This window comes from Hemiscyllium ocellatum, chromosome 37 (assembly GCF_020745735.1).
Source record: "Hemiscyllium ocellatum isolate sHemOce1 chromosome 37, sHemOce1.pat.X.cur, whole genome shotgun sequence".
NCBI classification, from domain to species: domain Eukaryota; kingdom Metazoa; phylum Chordata; class Chondrichthyes; order Orectolobiformes; family Hemiscylliidae; genus Hemiscyllium; species Hemiscyllium ocellatum.
Window position 1 is genome coordinate 28,080,795 of NC_083437.1, and position 21,048 is coordinate 28,101,842.

At 40.8% G+C, this 21,048-nt stretch overlaps 1 protein-coding gene across 6 annotated transcripts in view; it reads left to right on the forward strand.

The window, feature by feature from the left end:
- kcnab2a (potassium voltage-gated channel subfamily A regulatory beta subunit 2a) overlaps positions 1-21,048 on the forward strand; it is a 277,744-nt gene that overhangs the window by 98,575 nt on the left and 158,121 nt on the right. For 4 of the 6 annotated variants that reach the window (XM_060852371.1, XM_060852373.1, XM_060852374.1 and 1 more), the window contains exon 2: positions 18,622-18,758. In XM_060852371.1, coding sequence (XP_060708354.1) covers positions 18,682-18,758 — 77 coding nt within the window. In that variant the 5' untranslated portion in view covers positions 18,622-18,681. Of the gene's footprint in view, positions 1-13,451; positions 13,535-18,621; positions 18,759-21,048 lie in introns of all 6 variants that reach the window. The other 2 variants (XM_060852370.1, XM_060852375.1) reach the window with 1 other exon arrangement.

Consider the following 21,048-nt stretch of genomic DNA (forward strand, 5'->3'; position numbering starts at 1 on the left):
TATTTTCTACAGCCCTGACTGTTTTAGAGACTGATGAATTGTACTGATGCTGTTACAGTTTTTCTCTGAATGATCTGTTTCTCTCTGAAAAGGCCTTACAAACTACCTTTCTAATAAAACTTGTTTCTGTCGGTTTCTTTTGTGTCATAGGACACTATATTACTAGTCAAGTCTTTTTGTCTCCCTTCTACCCATGTTTCTGAACTGTACATGTCAAGGTCTCCTCTAAGGCTGTAACCACTTAAAAATACATGTATCAATAAACTTCGGACAACTTTGTACTGCAATTAGAACTCAAAAATTAAACTAAATCTGTCCTTCCCTCCTCCTCAATATAGCATTATACGTTGCATTTTGTCTTCATATTTAATATTAGAAACCAACTGATTTGTAGACCATGAAATCTTTCCGGTATTGTTTGAAAAACTTTTTGTATTTTGTTGAGCTACCATTTAAATGTTTATTTTATTCTTGATAATCTCTTCATGCAAATACAAAATATATTGCCACAATTAAAAATAGTATATTAAAAAAACCAAGTAGCAAAAGAGGAGCTTATGCTACACTGATTATATTCTGTACAGCTTTTTGCCTGTCGTTGGTTTAAGGAGTGACTGCAAGAATTGCTAATCAGCACTGCAGTTCCGGGTTTCCTTGAAATATGCAAAGTATAAGTCATTGTTTTGTATCATGTAAACGTTCCTCTGGCACCTCCTACAGGACTTCTAGCTGGACCACATCTGCTGCTGCAAAAAGGATTCTTCACCAAATAACTATCTGCTTATTTTGCAAGCTCTTTGCAATAAATACGTATGTACTGCATGCATTAAAAATGATCTGAAGCACTAGTCTGAGAATACAATTGAGTTCCAAGTTGAATGGAAGATGCTGCAATATTATGTTTTGTCTGGCAGTTTGATAGAGAGTTGTAGTCATGACAATCCTTTTAAAATTGATGTCTCTATTAAGCCAACGTTCTGGTTTTCCCTGCCAGACTGAATCAGATTTGTGATCAGTTTGTTTTTAAAAATTGTATTGTTGTAACATATGTACATTTTGTATGGTTTTTAATGGAATTGTCCTCCAGTGGTATTAATAGCTTTAGTGTTGGTACCATGGTACCTCACTTACTTGAAATGACTGCTTCTGCAAGTTACAGTCAAATGCTGCAGTGCAGAGGCAGGAGTATTTTCAGCAGCCATAATATTGTCAGTTAGAGAGAGAAATTGATGCATCAAGATTTTACCTATAAGATATTAAGAAATTAAATTGGTTCTTTTTAATATATCAAATTACATTCTGATTCTTTTAGAACTTAAAAAATATTTACTATTGACTGTGTAGATCAGTAGATAGGAATTCAAAATAGACATCATGCATGTGGAGTGTAAATGAGTGCAGGTTCTTGCATCCCTTTGCTTCTTGATTTGATCAGGAGGGGAGGGAGTTGTGTATTCTTGATTAGATTTTCACATTCTATGTAACTCTTCCTTTAACTTGCCTGAAACAAGAGTGATACCAGGTATTCTACTCAGAAGAATACAGTGTCTGATCATTTTAAAAGAATCATTCAGAACAACAATTGAAATTTGAGTGGTTCCTTGTTTCTAAACTATATCAACATACATTTGTAGTATGGTTTCCATTTTTAGAAAATTATTGAATACTTACAATAGTGGAAGCTGAGGTTAACAAAGATTTTTAGGAAAAGAACAGGTGGATCATTGAACCTTGAATCTATTCTGCTGATATTGTGGTTTAACTCAATCTTATCTAAATGCTTTGTCTCTAATATCCCCTTTATCAATTGTCAAACAAAACTACCAGTCGCATCTATAATTTTTAATTGAGCTGACATCTGTTTGTTTTGTGGAAGAGATTCCACACTTCTGTTACTCACTGCATGAAAATAGGTGCATGCTTACATTGGTTGCTGTCTAGCATACATTAACAGATTAAATCTTGTGGAGCTAGTGTGATATATTGCCAAATTGGCATTCAGTGAGGTGAGATTGGGGTCACGGATCTGCAAATAACTTACTTTATAGGACTTGCTTTTCATGATTATGCTTGTTGACTTGCAAACAACACCTGAATATTTAAAGTCTGATCTTATTTTTAAATCCATATGTGGCCTTGTTCACTCCCTGTCTTTGTAATCCCCACAAGCCTTTGAGATGTCTGTGCTGTGCTAATTCTGACCTCATGAACATCCCTCATTTTATTTACATTAACATTTGATGTCTCGTGATGCTTTCAGCTGTCAAGGCCTCAGGACTTGGAAATTTCCATGTTTGTCCTCTTAGCTTTTCTACTGTTTTGTAGAATCATAGAATTTTACTGTACAGGAGGCTGCCATTCGGCCCATTGTGTCCATGCTGGCTATAAAGGTCTTATTCTCTCGCTATATCTTCATAGCCCTCTAATTTCATCACTTTCAAATATATACAATGTCCAGTTCTCTCTTTCAAAAAAAAGACTCTTTTGAAAATTGATTCCAATACTCTCCCAGGCAGTATATTCCAAATCCAAACATGTCTGAAAAACGTAGTTTCTTCTCTTCTTGTTTCTAGCTGTCTTGTGAAACTGGGACCCTAGTTACTGATGTACAAATAGTGGAAATAGAACATCCTTTTTTACCCTAACACAGCTTTTCAGAATTTTGAACACCTCAATAATATTAATTCTTAATTTTCTCAGTTTCAATAAGAACAAACTTAATTTCTTCAATCTAGTCTTCCTTGTATTTAAAATCCCTCATTTCTGTTATTGTTGAAGTAAATCTCCTTTGGCAGACTCTCCAAGGCTTTAACATCCTTCCTGTAATAAGGTGCCCACTACTGAACACACTACTCCTCCAAAAGTGTTTCCTCTTTAATAAGCAAAAGAGGCAGAATTTTGAATTGAAAGTTGGGTTGCACCCTTTCCTCTTCTGACTGAGCATGTGACAGGAAGGGCTATAGTTGCTGATGGTTGCAGATAGAGTCACAGAGGTGTATAGCATGGAAACAGCCCCTTCGGTCCAAATCCTCCATGCCGACTAGATATCTCAACCTAATTTGGTCCCATTTTCCAGCACCTGGCCCATATCACTACAAACTCTTCCTATTCATGTACCCATCCAGATGCCTTTTAAATGTTGCAATTGTACCAGCCTCCACCACTTCCTCTGACAGCTCATTCCATACATGTACCATCCTCTGCGTGTGCCCTTGAGGTCTCTTTTATATCTAACCCCTCTCACCCTAAACCTGTACCTTCTAGTTCTGGACTCCACTATCCCAGGGAAAAAAACTTTGTCTATTTATCCTATCCATGCCCCTCGTGATCTTATAGACCTCTATAAGGTCAGCCCTCAATCTTCGATGCTCCAGGGAAAACGCCCTCAGCCAATTCAGCCTCCCCCTGCACAAATCCTCTAACCCTGGCAACATCGTTATAAATCTTTTCTGAACCCTTTCAAGTTTCATAACATCCTTCCGATAGGAAGGATGCCAGAATTGCACGCAATGTTCCAAAAGTGGCCTAACCAATGTCCTGTACAGCTGCAACATGCACTCCCAATTCCTGTACTCAGTACTCTGACCAATAAAGGAGAGCAAACCAAATGCCACCTTCATTATCTTATCTACCTGTGACTCTACTTTCAAGGAGCTATGAACCTGTACAACAAGGTCTCTTTGCTCATCAACACTCCCTAAGACCTTACCATTAAGTGTTTTAAGTCCTGCACTAATTTGCTTGTCCAAAATGCAGCAGCTCGCATTTATCTAAATTAAATTCCATCTGCCACTCCACAACCCATTGGCCCATCTGATCAAGATCCCGTTGTCATCTGAGGTAACCTCCTTCACTGTCCACTACACCTCCAATATTGGTGTTATCTACAAACTTACTAACTATACCTCCTATGTTCATATCCAAATCATTTATATAATGATGAAAAGTAGTGGACCCAGCACTAATCCTTGTGGAACCCACTGATTACTTGCCTCCAGTCTGAAAAACAACCCTCCACCACACCCTCTGTCTTGTACCAGATGATATTGAGTTATTTGAAGGGATGATGGGGATTTTTGTATCCAATTTGCTGACTTGACTTGGATTCGATGTGATCTAACTTTCCAGAGTGGCCTACCATGTAGAACCTTATCAAAGGCCTTACTGAAATCCATATAAACTATGTCTGCCACCCTGCCCTCGTCATCCTTCCTGGTCGTTTCATCAATTTGTGAGGCATGATTTCCCATTCAAAACCATGCTGACTACTAATCAAATCCTGTGTTTCCAAATGCATGTACATCTTATCCCTCAGAATCTTGTCAAGTATCTTACCCAGCACAGGTGTTAAGCTTACTGCTGTACAGTTCCCAGGCTTTTCTTCGCAGCCCTTCTTAAATAATAGCACAACATTTGCTACCTTCCAGTCTTCTGGGACCTCACCCGTGGTTAACGATGATGAAAAATTTATCAGCCAGGACCCCTGCTATTTCTTCTCTGCAATGTTCTTGGTATATCTGGTCAGGACCAGGAAATTTATCCACCTTCATACATTCTAATACATCCAAAATCACCTCTACTGTGGTATGGACTGTCCCGAAGATATTACCACTAATGTCCCCAAGTTGCCTGGTCTTTCTCCATGGTAAACACACAGGAGAAATATTCATTGTGGACCTCGCACAAGTCCAGTGATTCTACACATACATGTCCACTTTAGTCCTTAAGGGGCCCTATTCTCTCTCTCGTTATTATTTTTTCTTTAATATACTTAAAGTACCTGTTTGGATTCACCCTATTCTTCTCAGCCAAGGCTATCTCGTGTCACCTTTTTGCTCTCCTGATTTCTTCCTTCAATAAACTCCTGTATTCCCTGTATACCTTCAGGGATTCCCTTGATCCCAGCTACCTGTACCTGAGCCATGCCTCCTTTTTTCTTGTCAAAGCCACGATATCCCTTGTTATCGAAGGTTCCCTATTCCTGCCAACCTTGCCCTTCACCCTCACAAGAATATATAGACCTTGAACTCTAGCTATCCCAGTTTTAAAGGTCTCACACTTGCCAGACGTCCCTTTCTTTGCAAACAAACAACTCCAAAAAGCCTTTGCAAGCTCCTGTCTAATTCCATCAAAATACACCTTGCGTCAATTTAGAACTTGAACCTGTGGACCAGTTTTGTCCCTCTCCATAATTATTTTTAAGTAAGTAGAACTAGGGTCACTGGTCCCGGAGTGCTCACCCACTGTCACCTCTGTCACTTGTCCTGCCCTATTTCCCAAGAGTAGATTGAGTTTTGCTCCTTTCATCCCTTAATGCTCTGGCAGTCCCGAACTATGTTAGGAAAATTAAAATCCCCTAGTATGACAACCCTATTCCTCCTTCAAGTCTCCCCAATCTCCCTGCATGTTTGAACCTCTAATTCCCATTGATTATTTGAGGGCCTATAGTACAACCCCAATAATTGTCACCATCGCTGGCTTCTTTCTTAGCTCCACCCACAAAGTCTCACTGGATGATCCTTCAATTATTTCATCTCTGATTACTGCTGTGATACTCTCCTTAATCAAAAATGCAGCTCTCCCTTCCCTTCCTTCCACCTATACCTTGGTCCATATCTCTCCAGATGTTTCTTATTCACGTACCTATTTGAATGTCTTTTAAACCTTGTAGTTGTACCCACATCTGCCACTCCCTTTAGCAGTTCACTCCACACGTGAATCGCTTTGTTTCTTAAAAAAAATTTGCTTCTAAGTCTTTTTTAAAATCTTCTTTCTCTCACCTCAAAAATATATTCCCTCGTCTTGAAATTCCCACCCTAAGTGAAAGACACTTACCATTCACCTTATCTGTACCCCTCATTATTTTACTCCTCAACCTTCTCTGCTCCAGTGAAAAAAATGTCCCAGTTTCTCTCTAAAACTCAAACCCTCCATTCTTAGCAACATCCCGGTAAATCTCTTCTGAATCCTCTCCAGCTTAATAATATCCTTCTATCAGGGCAACCCGAACTGGACTTACTCCAGAAGACGCCTCACCAACATTGTGTACAACCTCAATATAATATCCCAACTGCTATACTCCGGTCTGAGCAATGAAAGCAAACATGCTAAATGCTGCCTTAACTATCCTATCTATACGTGATGCAAACTTCGAAGAATTATGTACCTGAACCTCTTAGATCTCTTTGTTCTACAACACTACCCAAATGAGAGATCCTATGAGACTCATTTTGACATCAGAAACATCTGAATCCATCTTTTGTTTTTGCCGAACAGCAAGCTGAGTTGTTCTTTGGGCAGAGATTATTTGTCACTTAAGGGGATTATTGCTTGTTAAAACACCTCATTAATGGCCCAGTGTGCTTCCTTAATGTTCAGCTTCCCTATCTTACTAAATGTGGCAAACAAGGTAAATGTCCAGAAATCTCAACATGGAAACCAGAGCAGGTACCTGGTGATTTCAGCTTGCCACTGGCTCCAAAGGGTCTCCATGTTGCTTTGGTCCAAACAGCATCTCAAGGCACAATCCACGACCACCAGCTGCATGCACCCATCATCCACAGGCATTGACATCTGGCATATGCCAATCCCTCGTGACCATCATGCTACTTCCAAGTACACATTCAAGATGTTTAGGAAGCACAGAAATGCATTGCAGGGTGCACTAGCAGCCTGCATTCAAAAGCTACTGCAAGGACACATTGCGTGCAGAGACAGGCACCCAGATTGGATGCGGCTGCACCTCAAGGCTGCTCATCTTTTCCCTCGGTGCTTGCACACTTGAACCCTCAGCTGCATGCTCATGATATGCTGCATTATTGCAGTTTCTGGACAACTAGGATCACTGGTTCCTACATACCTGTCTATCATTCTTGCACCTCAATGTGCATGTGGATGAAGTCTCTGATTGTTGACACTATGGAATCCTCTTCTGCCTGGGAAATGAGCAGATGCCTGGTCTCTGGCATTTCTTCTCCAAGGAACAGTGGCTTGGGCTGTTTAATTTTTGGCCACCTACGAAGCTATCACCAATCTGACTCTTTCATCAAATTGTGCTCCTATATGAAACAGAGGAGTTGTGGCCAATGATTAGAAGTTCTATGCCTGCTTGCTGCAACTGGGTAAATTGTCCCCAGGTGATTGTATAGTGCTGGTCAGTACATTGTATCTGCATGCATGAACTGTTTCTTGGTACTGGGGGGGCATCATGGTGGCTCAGTGGTTAGCACTGATACCTTACAGCGCCAGGGTCCCAGGTTCGATTCTAACCTCGGGCAACTGTCTGTGTGGAGTTTGCATATTCTCCGTGTGTCTGCATGGGTTTCCCCCGAGTGCTCCAGTTTCCTCCCACAGTCCAAAGATTTGCAGGTCAGGTGAATTGGCCATGCTAAATTGCCCATAGTGTTAGGTGCATTAGTCAGAGGGAAATGGATCTGGGTGTGTTACTCTTCGGAGGGTTCGTGTGGACTTGTTGGGCCAAAGGGCCTGTTTCCACACTGTAGGGAATCTAATCTAATCTAAAAATGCAGAGTGCAATGAATGAGACTGAAGATTGGGTTACTTAGAAAGTTGCAGTAGAACAACAAGTGGTACTTAGTGGGATGTTCATGTCTTGGCACATTTGCAGGAACATCCCAGTTTTCTCCTGTGAGGACCAGGATTTTTCCTTGTAGCGGTTAAAGAGTTTAATGTTGCACCCTTTTCACACTATTGTGTGCCATTGTCTCATGGAATGACAGAAAAAGGTGGATTGAATGAGGTGATAGTATGGGTGCAAGTGGTGGTATTTCAGGGGAGTGTGAGGGCAGTGCAGGGGCAATGGAAGGTTAGTGGTTTAGGAAGTTTGGCGGAGGATGGGTAGTGAGAACATAAGGGAAGAAGGTAGTAGTGAGTGTGGTAGAGCATAAGTCTTGGTGGAAGGTGCGTCCAGTAGCAGAGTGCAAGGAAGCTGAGTGAAGAGTATGGTATTAATCCTGGTGGAGCAGGGAAGGTATTTGACCTTTTGGATGGCATTGCTGGCTATTCCTCATCATCAAGATGGTACTGACCCAGGGGACGGCCTTGAACCAGACTGCAGGGTCTGGTGCTGCAGACTCCCCTGCTGGTCCTCCAGAAAGAGGACTGCTGTCCTGATCAAAACAGTCAGGTCCACATAGAAGAATTGCAGTGCCATGTTCCCCATCTCAGACACAATTGAATATATTGTCCCTGACTGATCAGAATAGCTTCAAAATGTCTTGTCTGAGTGCATAGCGACCTTTTTAAATATAATATGGGCACCAGGGATGTTCGTCTTTTGGCGGATATCCAGTGTGTATGGCGAGTTGATGTAGAAACAGCACGTGGTAAGTTGGGAATAGAATTGGACATTAGAGATGCCGTAGAGTTGGAGTGAGTAGTTAATTCAGGTTTGGTACAATATGGCAAGGAATCTTGCTAAACCTTGATGGTAAGAATCCATTTTAAAAATTTGATGTAAGTCACGCTCAGCCAAATATCGAAAGATTCAACCCCAATGTATTTGAATGTTGAGTTCTAACTAATGTTGTATCCTACAGATGTCCTGAGTGACTTGCCTGCTTTCAAGTCTTAAACTTCGAAGTTTTTAACCTTCCAGTTTCAGTGTCTGTTTTCTTTGCTGCCTGAGTTCCACCTAATGGCAGAGATTGATTGATGCAAGTAATTCTGCCTACACTAATACGCTTCGGCCGCAAGAGGGAGCCCAGTCACTTAAAACTTTAGGTGATCTTAAGATATTTATTTACAGCAGAGCATTTGTGAACAGATTGATTTTAAGAGCTCTTGTGATGTAGTGGCAGTGACTCTTCTTCTCAACCAGGAGGTCTAGTTTCAAGTCCCACTGCTCCATAGATGCATAACATCAGTGAACAGGTTAATTCAGAAATTTAAAAAAAACATGGCATAGGGCTCTTGTATCTCTTCCTCTGAGTCAGGAGGCCCAGGTTCAAGTTCAGTCTACTGCAGAGACATATAGCAGGGGCATTCCATTTTGATTTCATCCCCTCTTCCCCTCTCTCACCTTTTGGTCATGATGTGGAGGTGCCAGTGTTGGACTGGGGTGGACAAAGTTTAAAACTCATACAACACCAGGTTATAGTTCAACAGGTTTATTTGGTATATGCTGCTCCTTCATAGTTAGCTAGTGGGGCAGAATTTATAGCACAAGATCATAGTGTCATGCAACTGATACGATATATTGGACAAATCTAGATGTGCGCACACAGAAATTGCATTTGCAGTATTGTATTTGCAGATACATTCTATTTTGCACAAAAGCACGCAATCTGCAGGCAGTCAATCCATATAACATTTTATAAATTCCTACTTTGGAAACAGAACCAGTCTGACTCAAGATTGGAATACAGACAGACTCTAGCCTCATACTATTAATGCATTTTCTGAGCTGAGATGTCACAATTTTTTATAAAACATTGTTATCTTGGGAATGTTACTTGAAAGAAGTTCTGGGATTTACATATTAATGAATCGAAACCTGTAACCCATTCTAAAAGATGAAAAACTTAACAGCAATCTAGGTTTGTTCATTATATGTATCAGTTGCATGACACTGTGATCTTGTGCTATACATTCTGTGTCTTATGATCTTGCTGCACTAGCTACCTGACAAAGGACCAATGGTCCAAAAGCTAGTGCTTCCAAATAAACCTGTTGGGCTCTCACCTGGTGTTATTCCATTGCACTTAATGAGCTTTGCATGTAAATTAATCAGTTGTAACACAGGTGATTAGCAGTAGTATTTAATAGGTGAAAAATACCATGAATGATTTGGTGGTAAGGGAAAAAACTGTTTGTGAGATGTGGTAATGTCTCTACCCCTGAGCCAGGAGACCATAAGCAATAGGAACAGGAGTTTTCCATTCAGACCCTTGAGTCTGCTCTGCCACTCATTAGGATCATGGCTGATATGACATTCCTCACGCCAACCTTTCTGCCTTCTCCCCACAACCTTTGATTCCCTTCTATCTACCTCAGCTTTAAATATGCACAGAACTCCTCTTCTCCACATACCCAGCCCAGCACCACCACAGCTCTCTGTGGTATGGAGTTCCATAGAAGGAATTCCAGCCAATCTCAGTCTTAAATTGCCATTCTTTATTCTGAGACTACGCCCTCTGATCCTAGTCTGTCCCATGAGATGTAATATCCTTTCAGCATTTTCCCTGTCAAGGCCCTTAAGAACCCTGTATATTTCAATGGCATCACTTCTCATTCTTTGAAATTCCAGTGAATTCTCACATAGAATCACGATTCCCTATTGTGTGGAAGCAGGCCAATCAGACCATCGAGTCGACTATCCCACACAGAGCCCCCCCCCCATCCATCCATCCATCCATCCATCCATATCATCCTTCATTTCCCATGGCTAATCCACCCAACCTGCTCATGCCTGGACAATGAGCAATTTGGCATTTGCAATCCTCCTCACCCGCACATCTGTGGACACTGGGAGGAAATTGGTGCACTTAGTGGAATCCTGTGCAGACTCAGAATGTGCATACAGACAGTAACCTGAGACTGGAATTGAACCTGGGTCCCTGGCAAGGTGAGGCAGCAGTGCTGACCACTGAACCACCATGCCCCCATCTTTAATCTATACTTCTAAGACAGTCTCTTCAAACCAGAGATCTTCCAAGTGAACTTTATCTGAACTGCCTTCAATGAAATAATATCTCCTTAAATAAGGAGAGTAAAACTGCTCGCATTTTTCAACGTGGTCTGACCAGCACATTGCACAGTTGCAGTTAAGACTTCCCTACTCTTGTACTCCAACATCCTTCAAGTAAGGACCCAAATTCCACTAGTTCTGCTTATTACTTGTGTACCTGTCTGTTAGGTTTCTGTGTTTTGTGCTCAAATACCCCAAGTCCCTTGGTGTTACAGCTTCACAGCTTTCTCTCAATTTAGGAGGTTCTAGTTCAAGTCCCACCTACTTCAGAAATGTGTAATAATGCCTCTCCACATATTAATGGAAAATATCTGACATGGAACGCTAGCCTCAGCCATGGTGACGCCGAAAAAATCATAGCAGGGCTTTGGGCTCTTGTGTAGGAATGGTGTCTCTACTGAGCCAGGAAACTTTGTTACAGGTCTCATATGTTCTAGACATATGCAAGACCATCTCTGAACTTTGATTTGATCAGTTAATCCAGAGACCCAGATAATGTTCTGGGGAGCTGGGTTCAAATCTTGCTATGGTAAATAGTGGATTTTAAATTGAATAAAAACCTGGAATTAAATTTGATTTGATTTCCCTCCACCCCCCTTTAGTTCCTCCCCTTCCATCACTTCTGGGGTCTTTGTGCTGCCCTTAATGGGCTATGCAGGAAAATTGTTTAATTGGACACAGGTGGTGGAGGATAACAAGTGAAAAGTAATAAGGGTGATTTGTAGGGGAGAAAAATATTCAGTTGTGCATGAAAGCATTTCTGAATACAGAGAAAGAAAACTCAGGGACTGCCCTGCCCATGACTAGACTTTGCATGTTGGTAGATCTTTTGATTAAGAAAAGCTGGTGATTTAGTGGTGAACAAAGCAACATGGGTGATTTGGTGGTAGGGAATTTTTTTTAAAAAAAGTTTGTAGCAGTACTAGCGTGTCCACCTCTGAGTACCTCTTGGTACAAGTCCTGCCTACTCCAGAGCTGTGTCATAATATGTCTGTCTGAGCAGATTGACTAAAATAACTGTACCTAGGCAGTTTTCCACATTGGTTAATATTAGTGTTGTAGCTTTTGGGCTGTAGTGGAGCAGCTTCGGCAGAGGTGAAGATGCAAGTAATTTGGGAGCACACTCTTGTGCACTGCACATGTCGAACAGTGGTCATAAACCAGTGGTTGCCTCCATGCTAATATATTGACTGGTTCTTTGGACCCCTTCCCCAGGCTTTGTCACAAAACTCAGGAAGATATTGATCCACTTCTGGGGCAAGATGATGCACTGGGTCACAGCAGAGGTTCTTGGGAGAGCTTAATGGTGATGAGCTTCATTTTAATACCCTGCAGTGATACCTTTGAGCCACCTGACCAATGGTGTGCCCTGACAACTAATTCGTACAACCAAGTGTGTGACCTTAGTCTGACATGTAGCTCCTGTTCATAGACCGTGGGGATTTCTCTCAGGACCCTGTCTTTACCAAGACCTGATCAATGGCTGGAGAATGGGTTAATATGAGTTGCATCACCATGCCATCAAGAGTAGTGGCTTTTGTTAGAAAACTGCTTAGGCATCCAGTCTTCCACATCTAGGGCTGGTGGAAGGGAGGTGGCATGACTGTGGGGGTTACCAGAATTGGGAGTAATGCTGGGTGACCGGGCTATGTGTTACCGCAGTAGTTGGAGAGCGTAGCAGCAGTGAGCCTGCACCTTGCGAACATGCTTGCCTTCACTTGAAAATGTGGTGTTTGAACCTGATTGTGTACTCACTGGAAATTCTTAGGTGCACAGTGATGACTCATTAGTGCGAACCGCTGCACGGACAGAACCCTGCAAAGGGAGTCATTGTTCCTGACTACCTGCCTCTCCTCTGTGACTATTTTCATGTCTGAGTGCCCTTGGAGAGGGAACCCACTGTGCCCATCAACACCCTCAAAGCCTTTAGAGTGAATTGGACGATGTGGAGGTTGGAGTGTATTATTTTCACCTTCAACTCCATTTTAATTTAGTTCTCTCCCTTTCTATGTCTCAGTAGTAGTTTTTCTACCCTGAGTCAGAAGTTCCAGGATCAAGTCCTGTCTGCTCCAAATATATTATACAACACACATGAACAGGTTGATTTTTTTTTTAAAAGGCAGCAGGGGTCACCAACATTAATTGTAAGCAATTGGTAGCTCTCCTCCTGCCTTTGTGTAGCACACGTTAACATTTGGAAAACAATAAATAGATTACAGAGTTAATTTCCTGTCACAAGCTAGCCAATTAATTTGCCACCCGCCATCAACTTCAACTCCCTGGGCTGCAAAATGAAACCACGAACAGCAGAAAGGGCAGCAAGATGTGGAACCCAGCTAGGAAAAACCCTAGAGGTGGAAGAACATCAAGGGAACTGGAGTCTGGAAGGATGGGCCTAAGTGACCCAGAAGGACACCAGGCATTGAGATGCTTGGCAGATAGTGTGTCAGCAACACCTGGAATGTGAAAGTGGTTCATTTCACACTGAAGTAAAGGTATAAATTTTCCTTCTACATACAAAAAAGCCTTCACCCTAAATCCACCTTCCACAGACTGGTGAGGTCGTTACTGATGTGTTTCCATTCCATGTGCACAAAGCTGGAAGATTTTAACCAGGCAGTTACTCCCTGTTTTATTGTATTTTATATTTCAACCTTGGATTATGTTTCTTCATTGACTGTGTTTAATACAATGCAAGCACCTAATATATTTTTCTCAAAAACATTTTCCTGAACATATGCAGTGGATGGAGGTGACAGCCTCGTGCATTAAGGGGAGGTGACCGCCTACTGATTCTACCACTGGGCTGTTAATCCAGAGACCCAGGTAATATTCTGGGGAGCGGAGTTCAAATATTGCCATGGTAAATAGTGGATTTTAAATTGAATAAAAATCTGGAATTAAGAGTCATGATAACTATGTATCCAATTTTTATTGTTAGAAAAACCCATTTGGTTCACTAATGTCCTTTCGGGAAGGAAACTGCCCTCCTTACCTGGTTTAGCCTACATGTGACTCAGACAACAGCAATGTGGTTGACTCTTAAATACCCTCCAGAAATGAGGGATGGATAATAAATGGTGGTGTAGCCAATGACACCCCCCATCCTGTGAATGATTTTTAAAGAATAAAGCAGCCACAAGCTAGAGATTCCATATCCTTTGCAAGGAATTCATTACGTCAGGGATTTCCTGTCTTCCAGTTAATAGCGGATTCCTCTGTTGATAGGTTTAAACATGTTCTCTCTCATGCGTCTTTCCTTTTCAACCACATCCCACTTACAGCTTTTGTCTTCTTCCTGCCTTTGCAGGTTCTCTGTCTCTCCCTTCCATCGCCCTCACACAACAATTTGCTTCTCTCTGGCCTTTTTTTATTTCAAAATTGTACTTTATTCATGAAAAAATTCTTTGTCTATATATGCTACATATAGTCACAAAAAGGTAAGCAAACAAAACCTTGGACTTTGACTCTATCCAAAACACCAAAGACCTCTCTAACACATGTAATACTAATATTTACATTTATTTGAGGCACTGGGGGGGGGGGGTCTAATAACTGAATGGACCTCTATTTACCTTCTGCAGGAAAACCTCAGACAGTAGTCTTTCTCCACTGCCCCAAGCTTCAATGTGTCCCTCAGCATGCAGGCCTGGACCTTCGAATGTGCCAGTCTGTAACACTCATTTGGTGTCAACTCCTTGTTCTGGCAGATCAACAAGTTTCAGGCATTTGAAACATCATCCCTCTGCTTTGCAGCCTCCTCCCCTCCGCATCCAACACCTTGCAGTCTCTCTCTTCCTCTACCTTTCCTTGAACTAAATGTGGTTGGTGCTTGTGATCATGCTCTGAGATGCTGTATGTCCTAAGCGACATGAAAACACTTTGGAGCAAGTACAAAGTTGTAGTTATAGCCAGCTGGAAGTGTTTACCTCATTTCTTTGGGAATTGTTGTAGGGCTCTGTGTTGAAGTGATGGTTTTCAAGTCCCACCTGCTCCAGCGATGTGTACCACCATATCTGAACAGTTTGATTAGAAAATGTCTAGAAGTTGCAGTGCAATGCTCCCAGCATTGAAATAAGCCTCACTGGACCTTTCATCGGTTACTACCACAAATCTTATCTTCAGCCAACATCACTCAGAGCCCTGTAAGGTTTCACCCTTATGTTTAAAAAAGGAAGAAATTGATGGTTACAGAACTCTTGTGGTGCAGTGGGAGTGATCCTGTGTCTGAGCCAGAAGACCAGAATTCCAGTCCCATACACTCCAGAGGTATGTAATAACAGTTCTAAACTGGTTGATTATAAAATAGCTGGAAATTGATGGTTAGTCTAGAAGTCAAATAGACTTGCTTCAGTTGGATAGATTTGAAAAGGCAACAAGATGAACTAAAACCAAACAATATTACATGCAAAAGAGTGGAGTAATAGTTGTGGTGCTATATTTAATAAAGACACTATAAATGCAGGTTATTGCTCAGATTCCCTATTGAAAGAAATGTAATTTCCAATTTTGAAAGATGCAGTGGGATGCACGTGTTTCTCTGATTGGATGAAACTATTGGCATTGAATGATTGCTATACATTTGATTATGTTCCAAGCAATTGAACGGCATCCATTCTTTCTGGTCATTTAGTGAGAGATCGTAATCGTATGTTTTTCTTTGAAACTTCTTTGTAAAATATTGGAATAACTGTATGGCAGAACTGATTATACATTACATATTATGAGACCAGTTAAATTCAGTTAAAATTTATTCAACATAAGAAATAAAAACATTGAAATTGCTTTGGCAGACTAACCAACAGAATATATCTGAACAAAAAACAAATTGCTGGAGAAACTCAGCAGGTCTGGCAAGATCTGTGGAAAGAAAGCACCAGTGACCCTCCTTCAGAACTGACTAACTAGGAAAAGGTGATACATATACTGAAGACAGGGCATGATAGAAAAGGAGTATGAGATGGTTGGAGATGGTGTCCGGAGACAGAGAGAGAAAACAGCAGTTGGGCCAACAAAGGGATGGATAATGGTGAGCCAGGAAGAAAAGATGATAATAGGGATGTTAGAAGGTAAAAGTGGATTGGTTATGATGAAAGCAGCCCTGTGATGATGACGGGGCCAAGGAAGTTAGGGTGGACAAAGGACCACTGTTTCTTTTACCCACTCCCGCTAAAAAGCTTGCATTTCCTTCACACACCTTTTGGACAGTAATAAACTATACCAATAGCAGTAAACTAATTGTTTTCCTATTCTATCTTGTGTCAATCTACAACAATTATGATCAAAATGAATCTGATTCTGCTGAAAATGTAGATAGCACAGGCAACTACATGTATCTTTAATGCTAATTTAACACTTAAATATTTACCTTGTGTATTAGCTAAGTAAAGACATATGGAGATTATGTTCTTACTCAAAATTGTACTTGATTTGTTCATGAGAGTTAGGTGGGTGAGGCAGCGCTATTGACTCAGTATTGGACTTGAGAACATGGTGGTGAGTTATTGTCTTGAACTGTTGCAGTTCATGTAGTTTAGGTATGTTGACTTGGAAGATTTTGGCCCAGCCATAATGGAATGGCACATATATCCAATGTATGTGTGACTCTGAAAACTTCCATGTGGTGGTAATCCATGTGCATTGCTGCCCTTGATCTTAGGTAGTGATTGTTGTGGATTTGAAAGGAGTTGCTATAGGAAACTTTAGCAAGTTGCTGCAGTGCAGCTTGTAGATAGTACACGCTGCCACTGTATGCTGGTGTTGAGTGACTGCTTAAGGTAGATGGGTCACTGTTCCAATTCAGTGGATTGTTTTGCTCTCAATGTTGTTGAACATCTTGCATGCTGGAGCTGCAAGTATTCAGGCAGGTGAGGCATATTCAGTCACACTCTAATTTGTGCCTTGTAGATGGTAAACAGGCTTTGGAAGTCACTGAGATGAGTTTCTCATCACAAAATTTCCAACCTCTGACGTGCTCTTCTTGCTTCAGTGCTTATGTGGTTGCCTCTGTTAAATTTCTGGCCAGTGATGACTCTAAGGATGTCAGTGAGCAATTCTACAAATCTGTTGTTTGATGCTGCAACATGTGGTTCAACACTGAAGGTGTTGAACCAATCTTTGCTTGCGCTTCTGTGGTGCAGACGTTGGCACTTCTCAGCAGCCTAAGCTTGAATATTGTTCAGGTCTTGCTGCACAGTATTTGACTAAATGCAAATAGAATTGAGCAATGCAATCATCAGCAAATGTTCCTGCTTCTGGTCTTCTAAGGTCAGTTTGAAGCGGCTGATGATAGTTGGGCCTAGGACACTACATTAATGAGTAACACCAGCAGCATTGGACTGACATCAGTCAGCTAAAGAGCAAAACCACCTTTTGAGATCGATTTGACAAGTGTGTGGAGAGCTTTCCCATTTACATCAATTTTATTAAGTTTCCTTGATGTCACCCTCTGACAACTGCAGCTGTGATATCAAAGGCAGTCGTTCTTTCCTCATGTCTAGAATTCAGATTCTTTGTTCATGTTTGCAACAAAGCTGTAATAAGGTCTGGAGCCACATATTCCGGCATGAATCCAAACTGACCAAGCATAGGCAAGTTAATTTCAAGGAAGTGCTCCTTGATGAGAATAGACAGATGCAGTTATAATTGGTTGGATTGGATTTATTCTGTTTTTAATGGACCAGATGTACTTGGACAATTTAGGATTTTGTTAAAAAATGGTGAAATGTCTCAAAGACCTGAATGGCCTACTCCTCTCAAGTCCTATGTTGACCAAGTGTAGTATTAGATTAGATTAGATACCCTACAGTGTGGAAACAGGCCCTTCAGCCCAACCAGTCCACACTGACCCTCTGAAGAGTAACCCACCCAGACTCATGTCCTCTGACTAATGCACTTAACACTATGGGCAATTTAGAATGGCCAATTCATCTGGCCTGCACATCTTTGATCTGTGGGAGGAAACCGGAACACCTAGAGGAAACCCACACAGACACGGGGAGAATGTACAAACTCCACACAGACGGTCACCTGAGGCTGGAATCGAACCTGGGACCCTGGTGTTGTGAGGCAGCCGTGCTAACCACTGAGCCACTGTGTAGAGCTGGATCACATGGCTAGTTTTGGAGCATTACAGCCAAAATATTGTCAAACCCCATAGTTTTTGAGCGTAACTGGTTTTAATATCATAAAGAGTCAACTAAATTATCTGAATAGCAGCTGTTATGCTGGGGGTGCAGGTGGTTATCGGTCAAGTCCAAGATGGATCACCCATTTGGCATGTCTAACTGAAAGTGGTTGTGAATACAACAACTCATATTTTGCACTTGCATGCTAGGGTACACCATTATTGAGGATGGATGTACGTAAAACCACCTGCCTCTATTAGTTCTGTTGACCACTAGCGTTCATACCTATGTTTAATTTGGTTGTGGGATTATTTACTCACTGTTTAACACACCGCTTCTATTGTTTAGCTTGAAAACGTCTTCTGTTTTGGCTTTGCCCTTTAGACATAACTGATGCTGCTCTTGGCATGCTTTCTTACACTTCCCATTGAACCAATGTTGATGGTAATATTCGATTGAGGGATAGGACCTGTCTGAGATTTTATTCAGATTGTGGTGGACAGTTGATGCTACTGCTGAATTACAGTACCTCATGAATGCTCAGTTTTGAACTTCTGGATCCATTCTGAATCTATCCCATTCAGTATGTTGATTGTGCCACACAAGGTGTTGTCTTTATGAAGATGAGTCTTTAATTCCACAAAAGATCAGAATTGCCAAATGCTTTGATAAATGCATTGCCTACTATTCACATTAATAACACCCACCTACATTCAGTCAAGTAAAGATCTCTTGTCTGAAAATGTAGTTCCTAATGTCTTTGTCTCCAATTTTGTGTTGCTATAGGTTTTGCAAGTGACAGTGTGAGAAAATAACAACATACCTTTGACTGAAGCTGTGGACCTGATGTATCCAGAATCAACCACGGACTCTCCAGCTCGACTTTCCCTAAGACAGACAGGCTCTCCGGGCATGATTTACAGGTGATGCTCATGAACTCTAAGTGAATTATAAATAGGCTGCAAACTTTCCAGGCATGATTGAGTGATGTCACAGTTACATCAGGTGAGGCACTTGTACATTGAGCAAATGTTTTATTAACAGGCATCTATGGGACCAGGATTGTGCCAGTTAATCGAATATTCCAGTTGATCATGAGGTCCACATAATCAATGTAAAATAATAGAAATGTAACATGTGGAGTATAAACCTATTTTACTTTATTTACAACATAAACCACTTAAGTAATAATGCATCTTTGCCTTAAATAAAACTTAACAGCAGAGAGCCATCTTACTCGCTCTCAGCTGACTACTTGGACCTTTTCACTATTGTAATAACAAAGTTCTGGTATTTCAGATGTATACTTTTGCCAGTTTATCGAGAGTGTTGGTTCATCAAGTGCTGGTTAAAACAAAGTTTGCTATGTATGGTGTGGGTAATGCACATAAATATCCTATGGCATTTCAGGGGTTATGGGAAAATTGCTGCTGCATTAAAGGATGCAACTTTAGAAACAAGTATCCAAGTCTTGGTTGAAGATATTAAAATGAGGAAGAAGGGCAGAGTTTAGAATTATGGAGCAGTAAGCCTTTGTGATCAAAGAATCAGTTCATTATACTTGGCCAAAAATGTGACTCAGTGAATATTTGTCTTATTTAGAAGATCACAGGTTAAAGCTTATTCTCTAGACACTTACTCTACTCCTGGTGCATTGGTGTTGTACTGAAAGATGTCTATTTTTTGTGCTTGTTATGCAGTGAAGTGTCAGCCTGAATAACATAATCAAATATCTAGTTTGGGGTTTGAGCACATGACCAACCAAGGGCGACAGATGAAATTGCAACACAGATCAGTCATGAGCTTACTGAATGATGGAGCAAGCTCTGGCAATGAATGATCTATTCTTGGTCATGTGTTCCTTTTAGCTCAGGGGATGGGCTACCACTGAGCAAAGACTGCAACCAAAAAGAAAAGGCAGTAGGAGGTCAGAAAATCAGACAAAAGCAAGGTTGTGAAGGGTTTGTAAATGAAAATGAGAATTTTGCATTGAATACTTTGACAATCAAGGAGCACTGGAGATTGACAAGGATAGTTTTGGTATGGGAATGGGGCAAAGAATGGAATACAATCCTGATGGCAATATTTTGGATGAATTTGACTTTATTTATCATGGTGTTCAAGAGATTGTTAAAAAGAATGTTAAGACAAATCAGTCTAGAGGGGCAAAGTTCTAAGTTGTTTGATTTACTGTTTCATTATTCTCCAAGAAGATCTGATTGGTTTTCAACATGCTTCAGCTAATTGGTGCCAATTTGTCTTGCTTATGCACTTCATCATGTACTTTAAAGTGATAATTTTTAGTAAGACTCGTTTGAGTGGACTGCTGCCATGTGTGTTGAATCAGATTAGGTGCTCCGGCTGAGTGTAGGACATCACAGTGAAGTGATGGCACCGAAAGTAAAAAGCAAAAAGATGTTTGAAAACAGCAACTTTGGGTTTTAAAAAACCTGAAAACTTCTGAACCTGTGAGAGGAGGAATTGAAGTAGAAGTTGCTTAATAGTGCTCAAATGGGTAGACTACAATTATTAACTGATTTCTCTCAATTGAATTGCTTTGAAGTTCAAGTTAGCCTGAAAGTTTCTGTAACTGTTGACTTGATCAACTGTGCTGGATGTAGTAGTAACTATTGGGCCATAGATAATAGATTTTCCAGTGGTCTTTTGTTCCTGGTGCATTTTCTCCTGCAGGGGCTGATGTGTACTACAAATTTCTATCTCCATTTTGGGAACCTGCTTGCAGAAATTCTTGCTTTTGTAAATTACTGAGGATGTGTTAAGTGATTCATAGTCTTTAACTTCTCAATGTTATGATCAGAATTTTATAATGTTGTACACAATTTGTGCTAAACATAAATTGTGTAATATGTGTATAAATAAAAGTTATGAAATATGCACACTACCTGTTGAAAATACATTTATATAATTTCACTTTGCTTTTCCCGTGACCCAGTGTACTGTCAATCTTGTATTTAGAATTCTAACAGAACTTATTGATAAAAATGCAGTATTTAACTATAATGGAAGACTCAAAATCTATATCTGTGGTACTAGTTTGCTACCTTTTTGGTACTCTGCTGACTGGTGGGCAAGTAATTTGACGCCAGACCTACAATGTGGTTGACTCTCAATTGCCCTCTAGAATGGCCTAGCAAGCCATTCAGTTGTATCAGTTGCTGCAAAGTCTCAAAGAAATGAAAAATTGGACAGAAC